This window comes from Hyperolius riggenbachi, chromosome 5, assembly GCF_040937935.1.
Source record: "Hyperolius riggenbachi isolate aHypRig1 chromosome 5, aHypRig1.pri, whole genome shotgun sequence".
NCBI classification, from domain to species: Eukaryota; Metazoa; Chordata; class Amphibia; order Anura; family Hyperoliidae; genus Hyperolius; species Hyperolius riggenbachi.
In genome coordinates, this window is record NC_090650.1 from 395,307,291 (window position 1) to 395,326,479 (window position 19,189).

Sequence of the window (19,189 nt, forward strand, 5' to 3'; positions counted from 1 at the left end):
TTATTTTTTTACATTAATGGTTCTTTAAAGAGAACCCGAGGTTGGTTGTAAGTATGCTATCAGCACACAGAGGCTGGGTCTGCATATAATGCCCAGCCTCTGTTGCTATACTGTCTGCCCCCTGCGCTCTGCTGGCCCCATAAATCAAATCGCCGTGCAAGCGACATGCAGCGTGTCGATAGGAGGCTGTTTACATCCACACTGTCACTCTCCGCCGCTCCCCTGCCTCCTCTATATCGCCGCTCCCCGCCTGTGTCCCCTCCCTCCCTGCTGATTGGAGGGATGGGACGCAGAGCACAGGGGGGGCCTGGGGGGAGACAGTATAGCAACAGAGGCTGGGCATTATTTGCAGACCCAGCCTCTGTGTGCTAATAGGATTCTTAGAACCCACCTTGGGTTCTCTTTAAAGAGGGATTGTCAGCTGCAAAATCAAATTCCATATACCCACTGCTTTGTGTTTATTATGCAGCCTGCAACCGGACCCTGTATTGCAAGTACTCCATTCTAATCAGAAATGTTTCTGCTGTAATAAATCTTATCTCAATCAGACTGGCTCTATTTGGTACATTGCAGACGAGAAGGAAGCTTGTCATTTCCCCTCCCACATTGCTGCTTCTCACTGATTGAGTGCTGTTCAGTGCTACTGAAATATGATCTATGCCTTTGCTCTCATGTGTTTACAAAGCAAGCTAGCTATGACGGTGCAGATTCCAGGAGGAAAACAAAAACTAAGGGAGGAAATTACATCAGGATTGCATTCGCCAGAGGGAACCAAAATGGCAAATGCCATTTACTATATAAAATTAACTGAAATCAAAAAGTGGACAGTACAATACGTCTGCTATGTAAGTAGAACAAGTAGCAATCTACTTAAATATGCGTTTTTCCCCCTGACATAGTATGAATGTCCCTGCTGCTTTAAGAGCTGAAAAGCCTAAATCACATCTTAAAAACAAAATATATATATGAAGAAAGCAATGTGGGAGGGGAAATGACAAGCTTCCTTCTCGTCTGCGATGTACCAAATAGAGCCAGTCTGATTGAGATAAGATTTATTACAGCAGAAACATTTCTGATTAGAATGGAGTACCTGGGTTCGAATCTCGGCTCTGCCTGTTCGGTAAGCCAGCACCTATTCAGTAGGAGACCTTGGGCAAGACTCCCTAACACTGCTACTGCCTATAGAGCGCGTCCTAGTGGCTGCAGCTCTGGCGCTTTGAGTCCGCCAGGAGAAAAGCGCGATATAAATGTTCTGTGTTCTGTGTTTGTATTCATAACCAAAACTTGAACAAAAAATCAGGATTGGGGGCTGTTGGGGGAGGTATTGCTTTTTCTTCTTTTTCTTCTCCATAGAAGAGCCAATAATGGGAAAGATAGAACGTGCCGTTGAACTGGTCAGCGAGCTATCATTAGCTGGTTGTACACATGAAATGCCGGGGTTAGAGAACCAGCAGTCTCCTTGAGCTGATCAGAGGATCAGAGTATCACGGCAGGATTAGCAGCGAGTTGGGATTTGTGTGATTGGTTAATTTATTGCAGCGATGGCAGGCCTTTCATCTACGGCAGCATTTAATCAGCGCAGCCGTGGAGGCTATTACCGGTTAGCACTTTATTTTTTATATATTTTTTTTTTCCTCCTTTTTCCAGCCATACACTGCTGCCCCATCCTCCCTATCACCATTCCACTGGAATTCCCAAATTATCTGGAACTGGCTTTAGCTTCCCAGTTATAAAAAATTAAAGGAGATGCTTGATAAAGCCCAGAACGAGCTTTTTCCCACAAATACAAGGTAAATTATAAATAGTATAAATGCGCACTTAAAAAAAAAAAAACCTCACCTCTTAAAGGATGTGCAAGACTTATCGCAGAAGCTCTGATCCAAATCCTCGTGGCTGAAAATTTATATTAGATTTTATCATCGAAGTCTAAGTCTAGAAAAATCAATGAAGGTTATCTTTTATGTTGCAGGAACTTGTGGAAATATTGATTTTCATTTTATAGTGAATTTGGAGCATGGGTTGGTAATCACTGCAAAGCTGGCTATAATATTCCTTGGCTACTGTATCTGTTAAATGGGTATTTCTGTTCTAGGCGAGATAGGCCATTTCATCTTGATTATTTCACTTTATATGTTTCCCGGCTTAAATTACATTCTTCCTTTTTTATATATATATATATTTATTTATTTTTTTTTGCGTGTTGTTTTACTATTTGCAGTAAAATGTTACGGCAGAGTTCTTTATCTGCAGTTATTAATACCGCCCTGTGGCACACTAAGTTAATCATAGACTCAGCAAACAGCTACACCGTAGCTGTGGGTTTCCCAGAGAATAAAATATTAAAAATAAGATGCTTAAAACATAACTCAAGGGGGAGGGGGGGGGGGGAGGAAAAGCAGTAATTAAAGGGACACACAGCAGGGATAAAAAAGGGTGCTCCGGTATGAATAAAATTGGATTAAAAAAACTATAAAAGTAAATCAATGAGGTGGCTTCCCTCCATAACAGCAGTCACAAGTTTCATTATGCACAGGCAACGCGTTTCGCAGGTGCAAGCCCGCTTCCTCAGGGCAATAAAAGTGCCAGAGTAGCTGTAGCCAATAGAATGCATTCTCTCCCTAGGGTGTTTGGACACCCCAACGTCTTCATTAAAGGGACACGTCATCAATTGCTTTTTATGACAAAGATTTGTACTATTATGTTTGTGTACAGGGATACATTTATACAGTTCATAAAACAAATAAAGTTTTTACATTTTTATTATTTATGCATCTTATACCGCTTGCTTACTTTTGTGTTCTTCCTGTCTTTGCGGCTCTTACTTAGCAGCACAAAGCCCCTCGCTTATTCTAGCTGAGGATGTTGCAATGTGGGGCTGTGGCAGAACAATGAGCCCGAGCGATGGAGCGACTTCCAGGGGGCGAAGGAATGTCAAGAATGCGATCAAGCAATTTGTGGGGCGTACGTATCAGTACGCCGCCGGTGAACTGGGCTTAGGGTGAGCCGCAGGTCGAATAAACCGAATGAAAAGGACATGTCGGAAATGGATTAGTGTGAACCCGGCAGTAGAAAATCATTGCCATCTCCATCTCATCCATTTTTTGTCTGCTGTCTGTTCCTCCTAAAATACAGGGCAGCTGCGTTTACTGCACCCTGTGTTAGAACTGACTCGTCCTTGTGTCCTAAGATGGCGAATTACCATTTGTGATCAGGCAAGTCATCCTCTAAGGGCCAGTTCACAAGGCCAGCTGCCTACGGCTACTTTTGCACGCTCTGCTACCAAGCAAAAAAGCATTTGGCATAGTTCCCTTGCGATTCGCCATTGCGTTTTGAGCCCCTAGTGTGATACAGAACTGTGAACGCCACAGACACTAGAAGCTTCATGCAATGTAAAACATGCACTGCAGTAATTTATCAGTCCAATAGCCAGAACAAGTATGCAAATAGCAGATGGATAAAATTCCTGGATCAGGTTCACAGGAGGAGAGTGGCGCAATAGTCATCAAAGAGCCATGAGTGGGGGGTATGGACAAATAGGTATGCAGGGACCTAACATTTTAGTACTGTGCTGACCATAAGGTTGCTGTGACCCCTGCAATCCCTGACATTGGGCCCCAAAGAATCTAAGGCCCCTGCAATTGCCCACGTTAGGCATAAAGATAGAGTATACTAGTGGAGGGAAGTTGGTGTTAGACATATATATAGGGATATGCTGGGGAGGGATTTAGTGTTAGTTATATAGATATGGGTATGCTAGGGGGTTGGTGTTAGGCATATACTGTAGGTAAGGGAATGCTATGGGATGGGGGGGGGGGGGGGGGTTATTGTTAGGCATATAGAAAGGTGTATGCTAGGGAAGAGGTTTGGTGTTAGACATATAGAAAGGTGTATGCTAAGGGTTGGAGGGGGTTGGTGTTAGGTATTTACAGAGGGCTATGCTAGTGACGGGGAGGCGAAACCCGCCGGGTTTAGAGCAGGCATATCACCTTGTACCAACATTGTGCCGCCGTGTGTTGAAGGCGATATTACCTGTCGGGTCCTAATTGGTTTAGGACCCTGAATGTGAGCACCAGTGTGTATTTGATTACTGTGAAGACTATTACTTACTATTACTTAATAGCTTTGAACTAGATATTGTCACTGATATGTCCCCCTGTACTTCTTTATTCCACACTTCTTTGAGGGGTGAACAGGAGGGGAAGAGGACACAGGCATCTAAACCTATTATGGGTTCCTAAATCTATTCTAGCCGTGGTATGATCAAGAGTCCACGAGCACTGGAGATTTCTATAAGAGCAGGCCCGGGTTCACCATGCAGGAGCCTATAGACACAGATGTCCTGGCACCTTAGACTTCGCCCTCCATGAACCCACAAAGCCCCACTGAACCACACTGCAAGTGTGCTGGCTTCCCCAGCTGTCACCTCCCCCCTACTTACCCTACCTGGTGTAGGTAGCCACAGGTGCGCCTTAGTATTAGGTAACAAGAAGTACAGTCTATACCAGTGATGGCTAACCTTGGCACTCCAGCTGTGACAAAACTACAAATCCCATCATGCCTCTGCCTCCCCGAGTTACGCTTCGATCTGTCAGAGTATTGCAATGCCTCATGGGACTTGTAGTTCCACCACAGCTGGAGTGCCAAGGTTAGCCATCACTGCTCTATACTAAATGGCTTTAGGTGCCCCCAAATATTAGGTAGCTGGAGATACCCCAGCTGAAGAGAGATCTCATCAGGGGAATGCTGAGAGCCGGGTGAAGAACCTCTCATTTACACTCTGCTCGGCACTCTGCATAGGGAAGGAGGGTTGGGATCACTGGGGAAGGAGAGGGAGCCGCCTACAGTGCCTTATGGAAAATCTGACTGTGTATAAGAGAATAGTAGAACATTAGTATTATAATATTACAGATGTTTCAACTATTGGCATCACCTGACCCCCAAGTAAACGATCACCTTCACAATCCATATTGACAGGTGGGACTCCTCTACCCACAATGCAAGGCTTGGCTTTACTGCAGATGCCAGCTCTCTGTCATGGCAAAAGTGGCCCCTCATCCTCTCTAGCTGCGATGTAGGGAAAGGCTGTATTTCTTTACTGTGTCCCTCTCACTGTCTATCTATACAGTCACTTATTAACGTCTGATCTCCAGCTCACTCGACGAGGTACCGTTACGGCAAACACAGTTGTCCCAAATATGTCTCTCTGCCAATTTTAAAGCAGCCAAGTGCCATTTACTTTCCAAGAGCCTGAAACCTCGCCTGAAGGGACTTCCACCCCCAGGAAGAAATGAGGATCTCTGTGTCAAACGCTAGCAGCTGCTGACAATTAATAACCTATTCCCCCCATTATCAGCAGAGACACACCGAGGAACAATGGGCCCAAGAGATGCCCGGCCGTGTCCAGACGGTCACACAACACATCTGGGGGTGATCCTGACTTGTGTTGTCTGTTTGTTGTATAATGTAGGTGCTTCCTTGTTAGACTCAATCACCATGACGATCTTAAAAAAAAAAAGTCAATAGTAACTGACCCTGACAAGCCATCATGTCGTGTCTCTTTCCTTCTATTGTCTTCAGTAAAGACTGTCGATGTTTTACGAAGTGTGGAAGTGACAAGGAGTACATTATAACCGACTGATGTCACCGCTAAAATATTGTCTCAGGAAATATCCACTTGCCATTTCCTTCCTTAGCGTTCCTTATAATAATAATGATAACAATAATGATAGGAAAGGAACTGTTTCAAAGGAGTAATCTCCAACCAAAAAAGAGGCTGTAGACTTATTATTATTATTTATATTATAGCACTGACATCTTCTGCAGCGCTGTACAGAGTATATTGTCTTGTCACTTAACTGTCCCTCAGAGGGGCTCACAATCTAATCCCTACCATAGTCATATGTCTATGTATGTATCGTGTAGTGTATATATCCTAGTCTAGGGCCAATATAAGGGGGAAGCTAATTTACTTATCTGTATGTTTTTGGGGTGTGGGAGGAAACCGGAGTGCCTGAAGGAAACCCACCCAGACACGGGGAGAACATACAAACTCTGTGCAGATAGTCCTAATGGGCAGTTCCTTCTCGACTGCTGTTCCTTCACATTGCTGTGTATACCTTGGTAGTTTATATATGTGTCCTGTGCTGGTTGTTCGGTATGTATGCATATGTAGGGGCATTGAAGTGCCTATACACTGGTCAATTGGTGGTAGATCAGGTACGTAGCAGGGAATTTGGGCGCATGGGGCGCCTGTTGGCTTGGGCACCACTATAGCGCACAATGTACTTAGCGGTTATGGTGGCACCAGCAAGGCAATTTGGATGCAAGGTGCATAAATGTGGATTTGACTGAAGCCATAGTTCGACTATTGTATAGGCAAGCTCTGGCCACAGATAGAATCCACTCAAAACGGATAGCAAAAAAATAACAAATCTAACACCATTGCTATCTGTTGCCAGCTACTACAAAATGTGAGCCACAACAATAAGAACACTTTAATAAGTGCCTCCATGGATGGTACACATGTATCTATTACTAAGAAAAGAAATCCATGCTGGAAAAATAATCTACTCAAAAGTTGCCAAACTTATAGCAAAAAAAACAAAACAAAAAAAATCTTTATTGGGTACTTGGACAATAAAACAATTCAGAACAAAGCTGTGTGGACACTCAGAGAATGTGGCGAAAAAATGCAAATCAACACATGGGGACAGAAGTGACCACATGGGGACAGAAGTGACCACATGGGGACAGAAGTGACCACATGGGGATGCATGGGGGACAGAAGGGGACACATGGAGGACAGAAGTGGCTACATGGGGGACATAGGGGGACACATAGGGGACAGAAGTGACCACATGGGGGACATAGGGGGGCATATGGGGGACAGAAGTGACCACATGAGGGACAGAAGGGGACACATGGGGGACAGAAGTGACCACATGGGGATGCATGGGGGACAGAAGGATACACATGAGGGACACCTCATGGGAACACAGGAGGACACAAGGGGGACAGAGTACACATGGGAACACAGGAGGACACAAGGGGGACAGAGTACACATGGGAACACAGGAGGACACAAGGGGGACAGAGTACACATGGGAACACAGGAGGACACAAGGGGGACAGAGTACACATGGGAACACAGGAGGACACAAGGGGGACAGAGTACACATGGGGACACAGGAGGACACAAGGGGGACAGAGTACACATGGGGACACGGGAGGACACACGTGGGACACAATAATTGGTGGAGAACATCTACAAGATGCTCCTGGACTATGAACACATCAGGTTTAGTATATTTTTTCCTCTGGTTTTTGCCCTCTAATCCTAGGTGCGTCTTATAGTCCCGAGCGCCTTATATGCCAAAAAATACGGTATTTATTTATTTATTTCAATGGTTACCCTGTAACGAGCGTTCTTTGGCTAGGTAAACGTTTGCTTCTTCTGTTGTTACAGTATTTCTGTGATTATTCTATTTTTCCTTTAAATGATTTATGCACAGCATCTATAAGGTTGCCTTTGATGGCAACACGACTGTGATAATCTTTATACAATCCAAATATTCAAATTGCTCCATGACCCACTGTGATGGAAATAAGTATGAGATCACGCACTCTCCATTGGCCGCTGTATAATGCTAACGGAGGTGGAATTCTTCTGCTTTCATGCTGGAAAAATAGCACAGCGTACAAGCTGTGCCCCGCTCTGTTCTCAAGACAATGAGATTAACTCATTCATAAGAAACACTTTTAGCGGTCTGTTAAAAAAAAATTCAGATATTTACAAAATGCATCTCAATGTTGCAATCAGACACTGTGCTGTTTCTTAAAGCAAACCTAGGAAGTTTGCAAACGAAGTAGTTAAAGGACAAAAGGAATAAGGAGGCTGCCATATTTATTTCCTTTTAAGCTCTGACAAGATTAGCGGCATGCTTGTTTCTGGTGTGATTCAGATACCACTGCATCCAAATAGATCCGCAGGACTGCCAGACAACTGGTATTTGTTTAAAGTGGAGCTGAACTCTTGCACAGTACAGAAGGAAAACAGAGAGAAATGCACCCTGTATGTATTTAGAGATTTTAGTCTGTCTAATTCCCCTCTTATCTGTGATTAATCACAAATTGCAACTTGATCTCTTCAGCTGTGTCAGCAAAGAGCTACCGGTAATTGGTAAACACAGGCTGTAAACAATATCTCTGCTTCCATGAAAGCAGGAAGTAGACACTGCAGATTTATTGCAGGATTTGTTTCAGCTGTAACAAAGAAATGTTTTTCTATAAAGGTTATTATGCTGTTGCGCATGTTCAATGGCAGATAGGGGAAGTTCAGGTCCACTTTAACCCTCCTGGCGGTCTATTAAAAACCGCCAGGGGGCAGCGCTGCCGTTTTTTTGATTTTTTTTTTTTAAATCATGTAGCGAGCCCAGGGCTCGCTACATGATAGCCGCTGTTCAGCGGCATCCCCCCAGCCCCTCCGATCGCCTCCGGCCATAGGCGATCAGGAAATCCCGTTCAAAGAATGAACGGCGACGGGGCGGGATGACGTCACCGACGTCATGGACGTCGTGACGTCTAAGGGAGACCCGATCCACCCCTTAGCGCTGCCTGGCGCTGATAGGCCAGGCAGCGCAGGGGTCTGGGGGGGGCTCTGCGGCGGCGCGGATAGCGGTGAATGGGCGCGGGGCGCCGGTGCTCGGTGTGCTGACGCAGCTAGCAAAGTGCTAGCTGCGTTCAGCAAAAAAAAAATTACGCAGATCGGCCCAGCAGGGCCTGAGAAAACCTCCTGCGCGGCTTACCCCGAACTACGTTCGGGGTTACCGCCAGGAAGGTTAAAGGATCACTATCACACTATCGCGAAAAAAGTAGGCAGTTAAAATCTGACAGAGCCGACAGGTTTTGGGCCAGTCCATCTCCTCATGGGGGATTCTCAGGGTTTTCTTTGTTTTCAACAGCATTTCCTAAACAGCAGTTGCAAAGTCTAACTGACAAAATAGTGTGCAAGTGAGGAGGGAGGCTGGCTGCTACCTTAGTATTTTGGCCAGGGATGGGCTCAAATTCAAATTCGGGTGAATCCGGATAGTTGCGGGTTAAAGGAGGAAGTGTGGGAGGCGCAGAGGGACGGACCGAAGAAGACGCCAGATAGGTAAGCTTGACCTCCCCCCCCCCCCCCCGCCCCACCCACCCCGCACAGATAACTGGGTGAAATCCGGATAGCAACTATCCGGATTCACCCAAATTCGAATTTGAGCCCATCCCTGATTTTGGCAGTTAAACTGCTGTTCATGAAATGCTGTTGAAAACAAAGAAACCCTGAGAATGTGGGGTGAGCGTGATATGGAGGCTGCCATATTTATTTACTTTTAAACAATACTAGTTGCCTGGCAGTCCTGCTGGTCTATTTGGCTGCTGTAGTGAACTGAATTACACCAGAAACAAGCATGCAGCTTATCTTGTCAGTTCTGACAATATTGTCAGAAACCCCCGACCTGCTGCATGCTTGTGCAGGGTCTATGGTTGAAAGTATTAGAGGCAGAGGACCAGCAGGGCAGCCAGGCAACTGTTATTGCTTAAAAGGAAAGAAATATGGCAGCCTCCATATTATTCTCACCTCGGATGCCCTTTAAAGGAAGTCTAAACTGAGAGGAACGTGGAAGCTGCCATTTTTATTCCCTTTTCAGAATGCTAATTGCTTGGATTTCATGTATTGTAGATCCATGGCAGGTTTTCTAGGCTAAATAACTCTCAGGCAGGGAACACACCTGTTTGATTCACACCAATGTCATCCTTATGCGGCCTTCACATTTAACTATCACATTTTTATCTGCATTTTAAAATCGGACAGCTTTATTCTTTTTTCTGCACTCTCTTATGCATTTGAGAATATATGCATAAAAAAAGCATGAATAAAAGCAGGGGGTGGGGCTTGAAAGACAGGGTGGAGCCAACCAGCTATCTATGCTGCAGCATAGGAAAGGAAGGAGGGAGGCACTCGGGGAGGAGAGTGAGACACCTCCCCATCATCAGGCGCCTATAGGCACGTGCCTACAGTGCCTTATGTTAAAACCGGCCCTAGCTGGAAGTATTCAAACCTCTGCAGCCAGTGACTGGTATGTTTACAGACTTCCCATCTGAAACGTGCCCTAGCCTGTAGAGTGGAAATTAGATTGTGAACTCCTGTCCAGGGTCAGTAAACGGAGTGAATTATTCGGTGTACTGCGCGCGGCGAAACATCAGCCATGGCTGGATAGTGTACCGGTGAAGGGCTCTGCCTCTGACACAGGCGACAAGGGTTAAAATCTCAGCTCCTCCTGTTCAGTAAGCCAGCACCTATTCAGTAGGAGACCTTGGGCGAGACTCCCTAACACTGCTACTGCCTATAGAGCACCTCCTAGTGGCTGCAGCTCTGGCGCTTTGAGTCCACCAGGAGAAAAGCGCGATATAAATGTTCTGTGTTTGTATAAAGTCGCATGACAATATAAAACAGTGGCAAGGTAACATTTGCAAGATACTTTAAATCCAGCGGAGAACAAACAGCTCTACTTTTTGCGAACTTCATATCCCTACTTTGAGTTAGCCTATTAATGCAATATTACAACCTCGTTTAATAACAGGATGTAAAACCCATTCTTTGTTCTGTGTAAAAATAAATCCTTGGCTGAAATAAAAATTGCTTCTCTTTATTTATTTTTTAATTTTTTTTTTCGAAGCCTCAAAGGACGAGGTGTCACGCCTCCGTTCCCCTGCTTTGAAATGTATTCCCCGTGCCGCCGCCGGAGCCTACATATTGAAACATTAACAATATTATTATTTCAGTGGCAGTAAAACTGTACATCATCACGCGGCGAAGATAGAGAGGGGGGAAATTACATTATTCATTCCGAATAATTTCCTACTAGAAAATAAATGTTACGGCGGATAAGGTTTTGAAATGGATACTGATTCCCTGAATTCTTTCCTGTCTCTTTCAGGAAATAGTGAGATCTTATTGATAACCAAGTACAATGTAGCTAAAGTTCACTTGCAAACACGGATCTCTGCTCTGAAAGTCATCTGCGCTCTCTTTATATAATTCCCCACCACTGGGGAGCCGGCTTATCGGCGAGATCTGATACCGTATCATTTGGAAATATCCTCGATAATAATTTAGCTATTCAGATCGGCAAAGAAGCCGGAACGCTTTTTTTTTCTTTTGCATTTTGTGCTTTTTTTTTTGTTTCATTGTTCTTTGCAGGAGGATTCTGGGAAATTATGTGTGGCTAATTGGTCTGGAGTCAGTAGCCTAATTGGGATCATTTTGTGTGTGGTTCTGGTTTACCTTGAGCTTGCTGGGTAATCTGTCACTCTGGTTGCTTCAAGTCCTACCTCATAGAGCCACATCCATGCCGTGCACTGATGAGGGTCAACCAATCCAAAACAGTCTGTATGCATGTTGGATTATTGTGGCTCTGTACAATTAACAAATAGACACATCATTGCATTCCAGCTGTTCTAATAAGTCGATATTACTGCGCTCCAATACCTCTCACAGAGGATTGCCACCCTATGAATAATCACAAACAAATGCACATAGTGCAAAGTATTGCCACTTTAAGTAAAAATCCACACCACGTGAGTGCACTCCTGGGGGTAGTGCCACCACCTTGGGAAGAATTTGCTTGGGCTCCCCCTGTGTGGCCCCACTCACCAGAAGCGCGTCTTGCCACACTGCGTATAAACAAATTCCGGTCAGCCAGGTATTCATAAAAGCAATTCCAGCATTTTATTATGATGCAAGCGTCAGACAGTGGTTCCAAAGCAGCTACTCGATCCGCGGTATAGAGCGCACGCCACCGGGTCTCCCACTTCCTTGCTGCCTTACTGTGACGTCACCGCGTACCTCCCGCTCCGCCCTACGCGTTTCATCACCGTCGTGACTCATTCAGGGGCTCAGCTGTTCTGGAGGTGTGGTTAGCTTACAGGGACAACACAGGATGATTAACATATTCAGCAGTTATGCATTGTGGGACACATCATATGCCCACTCCAATCTGAATAATAGCAAATACCTTCTGTTTTAAGAAGGCAAACTTCTGCTTTGCGTATTATTTTAGCAAGAGGGCTTTTTGGTCCTAAATAGCCCCTTACACACTCCTAGGCATTCTGGTTCACCATGAGTGTGCTGGGTAATCTGTAGCTTTGTTTTTGGATATGTATCTGTAGGCCATACGGCTGCCTTGGTAGCCAGAAGGACAGCAGCCTGTTGTGGAATGTAATTGTTATCATTAGATCCTACAGTGATTCTCTGAAAATTGCTGATCATGAGTTTTGTGTTCTGGTTCCTGACCATCACTGCGGCTACAAGAGGTTGTGAATGAGCAGGTCAGCTGGATGCATTAGAACCTTATCTTCTCTGCATGTCTGTTAATATATAAACTCCTTGTGGAAGCTGTGTCTCCACCCCTCATCCACCCAGCAACACACACACAGGTGGACTGACATACTGGCTGGGGGAGGGAATTGCTCCACATCACAGAAAGTCTGAAAGAGAAAATAAGGATGCTGTGTAGTATGTTAAGCCTGATGCACATTTCCAACTTTGATTGCCAATCACTGACCAATTTTACCATCTCTCTGTGTGCTCATAGTATGTAAAATCTGTTGACCCTCATATTACACGGAGGTGGTAAAATTGACCAATCAAAATTGAAGGTGTGTACCAGGCTTAATGGTTAAAAAAATAACTTTTTTATTGTGCTAAATTTTATGTCCATGCTTTGAATTACTTTTTTTGTTATTCTCCAATTGTTATTATCCAATGATTGTTATTACTATTCCAGTGCTAATGTTAGTGGAAGAACATAGCTCAATGGAAAGGAGAGTCCCTTTTTTAACCAAATCCCTACTTTCATTTTGCTTCCTCATTATGGATGAGATCAAAATATTTGTTTTGTTTTGTTTTTGCTCTACAGGAATAGAAACTGAAACTTTGCACAGGGTTGAGCATTAGGCATGGTTAATGAGATGCTCATAATTGGGAGTTGATGCAAATTTTATGCTCATTTATGCAGCAGCTGTATACATTTGCATACAATGCACATGTAATTTGCATCAACTTGCAATCTCATTGACCATCCCAAGTAATCAGATTGAATGCTAATGATTAATTCCCAAACTGTCCGATAAGTAATAGTTAACTGATTTTTTATCATTGATTGCATTTGCCGCATGCTTGTGTCAGGTGTGTGATTCAGACTACTACGGATGCATGAAAGGTCAGAAGGATGCCAGGCCACGGGTTTTGTCTGAGGCTGCCGTATTTATTTTCTTTTAAACAATGGCCATTGCCTGGCTGTCGTGCTGATTCTCCGCCTATAATACGGTTAGCCATCGACCCTGAGGCTAGAAACCCACTAGGAGAGCTTTTCTGAGCGCTTTGTCATTTGAAAAGCTCTAGCTAATGTAATACTATGGGTGTGATCCCACTTGAGTGATGTGATTTTATAAACTCCCCCATAGCATTGCATTACCAAGAGCTTTTTCAAATCACTCACGCTTACAAAGCGCTCCCAGTGGGTTTCTGGCCTGAAGAAGCATGCAGATAAGATGATTGACTGAAGTTTTACTGCATTTGCAGCATGGTTGTTTCAGGTGTGTGATTCAATCACTACTGATGCACAGAAAATCAGCAGGGCTGCCAGGCAACTGGCATTGTTTAAAAGGAAATAAATATGGAAACCTCCATACTCCTCTTACTTCAGTTGTCCTTTAACCACTTCACCTCAAAGGGGTTTTTACTCTTACGGACAAGAGCGATTTTCACCTTTCAGTGCTCATCCCTTTCATTTGCCAATAGCTTAATCACTACTTATCACAATGAAATGATCTATATCTTGATTTTTTCACCACCAATTGGGCTTTTTGAGGTTGATATTTGTTTTCAGTAATTACTTTATTTTCTATGCATTTTAAAGGGAAAAACAAGGTAATAATGAAAAATACACTATTTCTCCAATTTCATCCCCTATAGTTTTAATATAAACACTGGTACTGTGCATAAAACCCACACATTTTATCTGCCTATTTCTTCTGGTTATCACGAGATTTTAATTATGTCCCTAGTACAAAGTTTGGTGACAATATAGTATTTTGGAAATAAAGATGTATTTTTTCTTTGGTGGTTTTTTTTCCCACTATTTTCGCATGCACGGGAATGCACGTGCACGCGCACCCGCGGGAGTGCGCACGCGCACAGCGGCAGCAGCACTGTCTGACTTATAAAAACGTCCTGGAGCCATTAAGAGGCTCTAGCAGAACGTTTTATACGTCAGCTTGTCATTAAGTGGTTAAAGGATATAAGTGGAGATTGATAAAATCTATCTTTACTTACCTGGGGCCTCTTCCAGCCCGTAGAAGTCATGGGTAACCATTGCCACAGCTCTGGTCTCCTCCCGGGTCCCGCTAGCAGCCTCTGCATCTGTGGGCGACCCCAGATGGCTCCTATATCACCAGGAGCATGCTGCACCTGCGCAGGCACAGTGCTTTCCGGATGACATGGGCACTTGCGCACATAGTGCAGGCGCATGCCCACCTATGAACCCAGAAGACGCTGATCCATCGGGGTCGCTGATACTGCAGAGGCTACCTGCGGCGAGGGTTACACATTCCTTCTACTGGCTGGAAGAAGCCCCAGGTAAGTTAGGCCTCCTTTCCACGAACTGTTGAGCTGTGTGCTCAGCAAGCAGTTACCAGGCAGAAGTAAGCAATTATCATGCAGCAAGAAGCAGTTACCAGTTGCGAGAGTTTGAGAGGCATTTCCCTGCCTATCAACAGTTCTTGGAAAGGAGGCCTTAAAGAGAAACTCCGACCAAGAATTGAACTTTATCCCAATCAGTAGCTGATACCCCCCTTTACATGAGTAATCTATTCCTTTTCACAAACAGAGCATCAGGGGGTGCTGTATGACTGATATTGGGATGAACCCCCCCCCCCCCCCCCAAGAAACAAGAAAAGTACGTACTCTTGGCAGCTTCCTGTCTGTGAACCTTGCTGCATTGTGGGAAATAGCTGTTTACAGCTGTTTCCAACTGCCAAAAAGCATGCAGCAGCTACATCACCTGCCAGCAGTAAAATGTTCACTGGAGTTCCTCTTTAAGCTAGATTTGAATAACCGCCTAGGATATCCTTTAGGGTCTGTTTCCACTACACGCAGATTGGACGCAGAATGGATTGAACTGACTCCAATGAATGCGTATGGGCCTGTTTCCACTAAACGCAATTTTTCTGATGCAGATTTTCCCATAGACATTCATTGGAGTCAGTTTTTCTGCATCCATTCTGCATCCAATCTGCGTGTAGTGGAAATAGGCCCTAAACGATCACTACATTAGTATGTTTTTTTGGTCTGTTTTATCTTACACAGAATATACCTAATTTTACTGTCTTGAACTTTTGGTTTCTACAGAAAACAAAGACTTCTGCGCCACTGACTCTGACAGATGGCCCCAAATGGCTGCTGGATGTAACGTGGCAAGGCGTAGAGGACAACAAGAACAACTGCATCGTGTACAGCAAAGGTAATCACCAACCACGACTATATTCATATTGATGTAAAGATGTCTTTTTTTATTGTTTACAATACTTTTTCAAAATGGGGTTTCCAACAACTCCAGTGGTAACAATGCCTGCACCATGCAAAATGAACAGAACACATAGACTGTGCAACAGGTGAGTCAGGATTATCATAGGACTTCCCTGGGAGTGAGCAGTACTTATTGTCCCCATCTGTATAAAGAATGAAGGAACTGAGACATCCATACCCAATGGGCAGCTTGTAGGTAGAGAAGAGAGTGGTGGGTTATAAGAGTAAGGATAAGGATGATGTGCCCATGTTCATTCTCCTAGCAATGAATGATCTGAAATGACCATCAAATGCAATATCCTCCAGTTGTTGGCAGGGAGTGTTCTCCAGTTTAATGTCTCGTGAGTTCAGTAGAGAAACCTTCAAAAATGGAAGGGAGACGATAAGGATGAAAGAAACCAATAGAGTTCATCATCAACAGGATGTTGACAAAGATGAATAGAACAAAACCTACTTAACAAAGTATGGGTGCTGTATTCAGGCAACTGTTATTAATGCAGGAGAGGAAAATAAGGCTGACTCCTTTTGGGTTTTGAGCCATGTATATTTGGTTCTCTTAAATTAAGCTCAAAAGAGCAAAATAACTATTTAAGTTAGGTCTCAAACTACAGTTTGGCTCTTATACCTGAATATGCAGTTATCCTACCAGTCTTTGGCCCAAAGTTATGGCATCCACCTCTGTAGCACAATTACACCTCTGGTGATATTCTGCTGTAGTGTGATGCTACCATCTTGCATAATAATGTAATATCCAGTTCAATCTATAAGCTGTACACTGCTGCTATTTTCTGCACACTGACTGCTAGTTTTTACTTACTGTCTACCACTGTTTCTTGCAGCCAGAAACCCTCTGAAGTCTTATCTCCTTCACTTAGTGACTATTAGGTTCCAAGGAGAAAATAAAACTAAAGTTATTAAAGGACAACTGAAGTGAGATGGATACGGAGGCTGCCAAATTATAATACAATACCAGTTGCCTGGCAGCCCTGCTGCTCTATTTGGTTGCAATAGTGTCTGAATAACACCAGAAACAAGCATGCAGCTAATCTTGTCAGATCTGACAATAATGTCAGGCACACCTGATCTGCTGCATGCTTGTTCAGCATCTGTGGCTAAAAGTATTAGAGGCAGAGGATCATCAGGATAGCCAGGCAAGTGGTATTGCCTAAAAATAAATAAATATGTCAGGCCCATATCCCTCTTGTTACAGTTGCCCTTTAATACTTTCAGGCACTATTTTTATACAACTTTTGTTTTTCTTAAAACCTGTCAGGGCTTGGCTAATCTGCTGGAGCAGAGAGGACAATTTCACTGACGTTCCTCTTTCATTGACTTGTGCAATGCCTAGGAAATGTAAGAGAAGAGAAATAGAATAATTAAAGGTATGAAACAAAGGAGTGGAGGTGACTTACTTCCTAGAAAGTCACACCCAACAACATGTAAACAGGCATAAACAGCCCTTATTATACCAGGGAAACATGGGTTGTACAAGGGGTCACCTGCTTCCTCACATTCACATGTACAGTATACAGCCAGGATGACTGTACTATATTTGAGAACCTCTAGTATATGTCACTGCTTATACAATAACGTGTGTATGCCTGTTTACACAGGTTTATGTGGCGTTTGGGGATGTAAGTCTGCTTCTCACCATTGTTGTATAATAATTGTATCTATCATGGTGATTCTTACCTTTCCTAACTAGTGATAGTCATGTCTAGGGGAACTAATTGAGAAGCATGTGATTTCTTTGATCAGCTGGTCGATTTGCTGTGATAACATCCTGCTTTAGTACATGATTATGACTAGCAAATCAGAGACTTAAATATCTATCACCTGATCAAACCGATCACATGCTTCTCCATGAGGTCTCCTAGATATGGCCATCACTATGCCTAACCAGTGCCCATTCAGTAAATTTCAAGATGTTCCTAAATTTTGCTGTTGTCATAGTGATGTTTAGAGGACTAGAGGGCATCACCTCCGATGTGACCAGTAAAACCTGGGCTCTTCTTATATCGGCTGCTACCTGAGGAGCAGCTCCTTCACCTGTTCTATGGAGAGCACCAACCTCTTCCACTTCCTCTGATACTGGCCCCTTCAGTCCAGGTGTAGTTTGGGGCCAAACTAGTTATGGGCTGGTGTGGGGGGGGGGGAAGTCATGGTAGCCAGATTTGTTATGTGACTCCTTGTCATGGGAATAACCACAAGGGGAGGTGATGCCTTGATTTCATATATTAACCTCCTTGGCGGTACAATAAATCCGCCAGGGGGCAGCGCAGCACTTTTAAAAAAAAAAAATTTCCCCCCTCCCTTCGCTATCCCTCCCACCCCTCCGATCGCCGCCGGCGCTTTTACCCTGCAGGGAATCCCATTCTGAACGGGATTCCCTGTATGGACTTCCCCGTCGCCATGGCGACGATCGTGATGACGTCACAGACGTCATCGACGTTGTGACGTCAGCGGGCATTCCGATCCACCCCTCAGCGCTGCCTGGCACTGATTGGACAGGCAGCGAAAGGGGTCTGGGGGGGGAGGCGGCGCGGATAGCGGTGAATCGGCAGGTAGCAGCGGCGATCGTTATGCACACGCAGCTAGCAAAGTGCTAGCTGCGTGTAGCAAAAAAAATTATCTAAATCGGCCCAGCAGGGCCTGAGCGGTGCCTTCCGGCGGCTTACCCCGTGTCCAGCACGGGGTTACCGCTAAGGAGATTAAATCCTGCTGTCATTGTGTTGGTGGGTTTGCTTCTTTGTCAACAATTCTTTGGGTGCAGCGTGCCTAATTCCACATACCAGAGCTGTGACTGACGTACTCATCCAAACCAGGAAGTAACAACACTGCAGCATCTTTGAAGGAGCTCTATAAGCTGTAACAAGGACATGTTTTTCTGTAAAGGGTATTATGCTGTTGCTTATCTTTTACAGCAGAGAGTCCAGGTCTGCTTTAAAAGACCAGTGTTGGGAAATGGGGGAGGGGGTGTCACCAGGGGTGTTGCTAGGATTGTAAGAGATCCGGGGGCGCTTTTGGGCACTCCAGATGGAAAATAGGTGTGGCCATAAACTGTAATGTGGGTGTGGCCATGGGTGGAGCCAAATTTACACCAACGTAACAGCGGTCTAAGTAGGCCTGACCAGCAGAATTTTGGATGAAGCTCCCCTCTCCATTAATACAAATTAGACCCATAGAAGAACTACAGCTCCCTGCATGCCCCAATAAAAAGGCATCACAGCACCCAGCATGGCACCACAGAACCTAGCATACCCCCCATTAATGCACCACAGTTCCCTTGCATGCACGCCATTGAGGCACCACAGCTGACTCTGCCTGGGGTACCCCAGATGGCACTCATCTTTGGGGCTAGCAACTTTCCTGGGTGTCACAGGAATAGGTTGAGGCTGGGAACTCAGGCATAGAGATTTTGTCACTGAAGTCATCTATTGTGTGATTACTCATTAAAAAAAACTTGTTATCACTTTTACGTGAACCGACATTTAATTTTGCATCCTCTTGCCTATTTAGATAGTATGGAATTGAATTATGCGTCTTTCTCTGTTTTGAATTTCC

General features: G+C 44.5%; 1 protein-coding gene across 3 annotated transcripts in view; it reads left to right on the forward strand.

Annotated features, from left to right (window-relative positions):
* Positions 1-19,189, forward strand: part of ZFPM2 (zinc finger protein, FOG family member 2) — a 520,700-nt gene that overhangs the window by 274,636 nt on the left and 226,875 nt on the right. For all 3 annotated transcript variants that reach the window (XM_068237825.1, XM_068237826.1, XM_068237827.1), the window contains one exon: positions 15,449-15,560. In XM_068237825.1, coding sequence (XP_068093926.1) covers positions 15,449-15,560 — 112 coding nt within the window. The remainder of the gene's footprint in view (positions 1-15,448; positions 15,561-19,189) is intronic.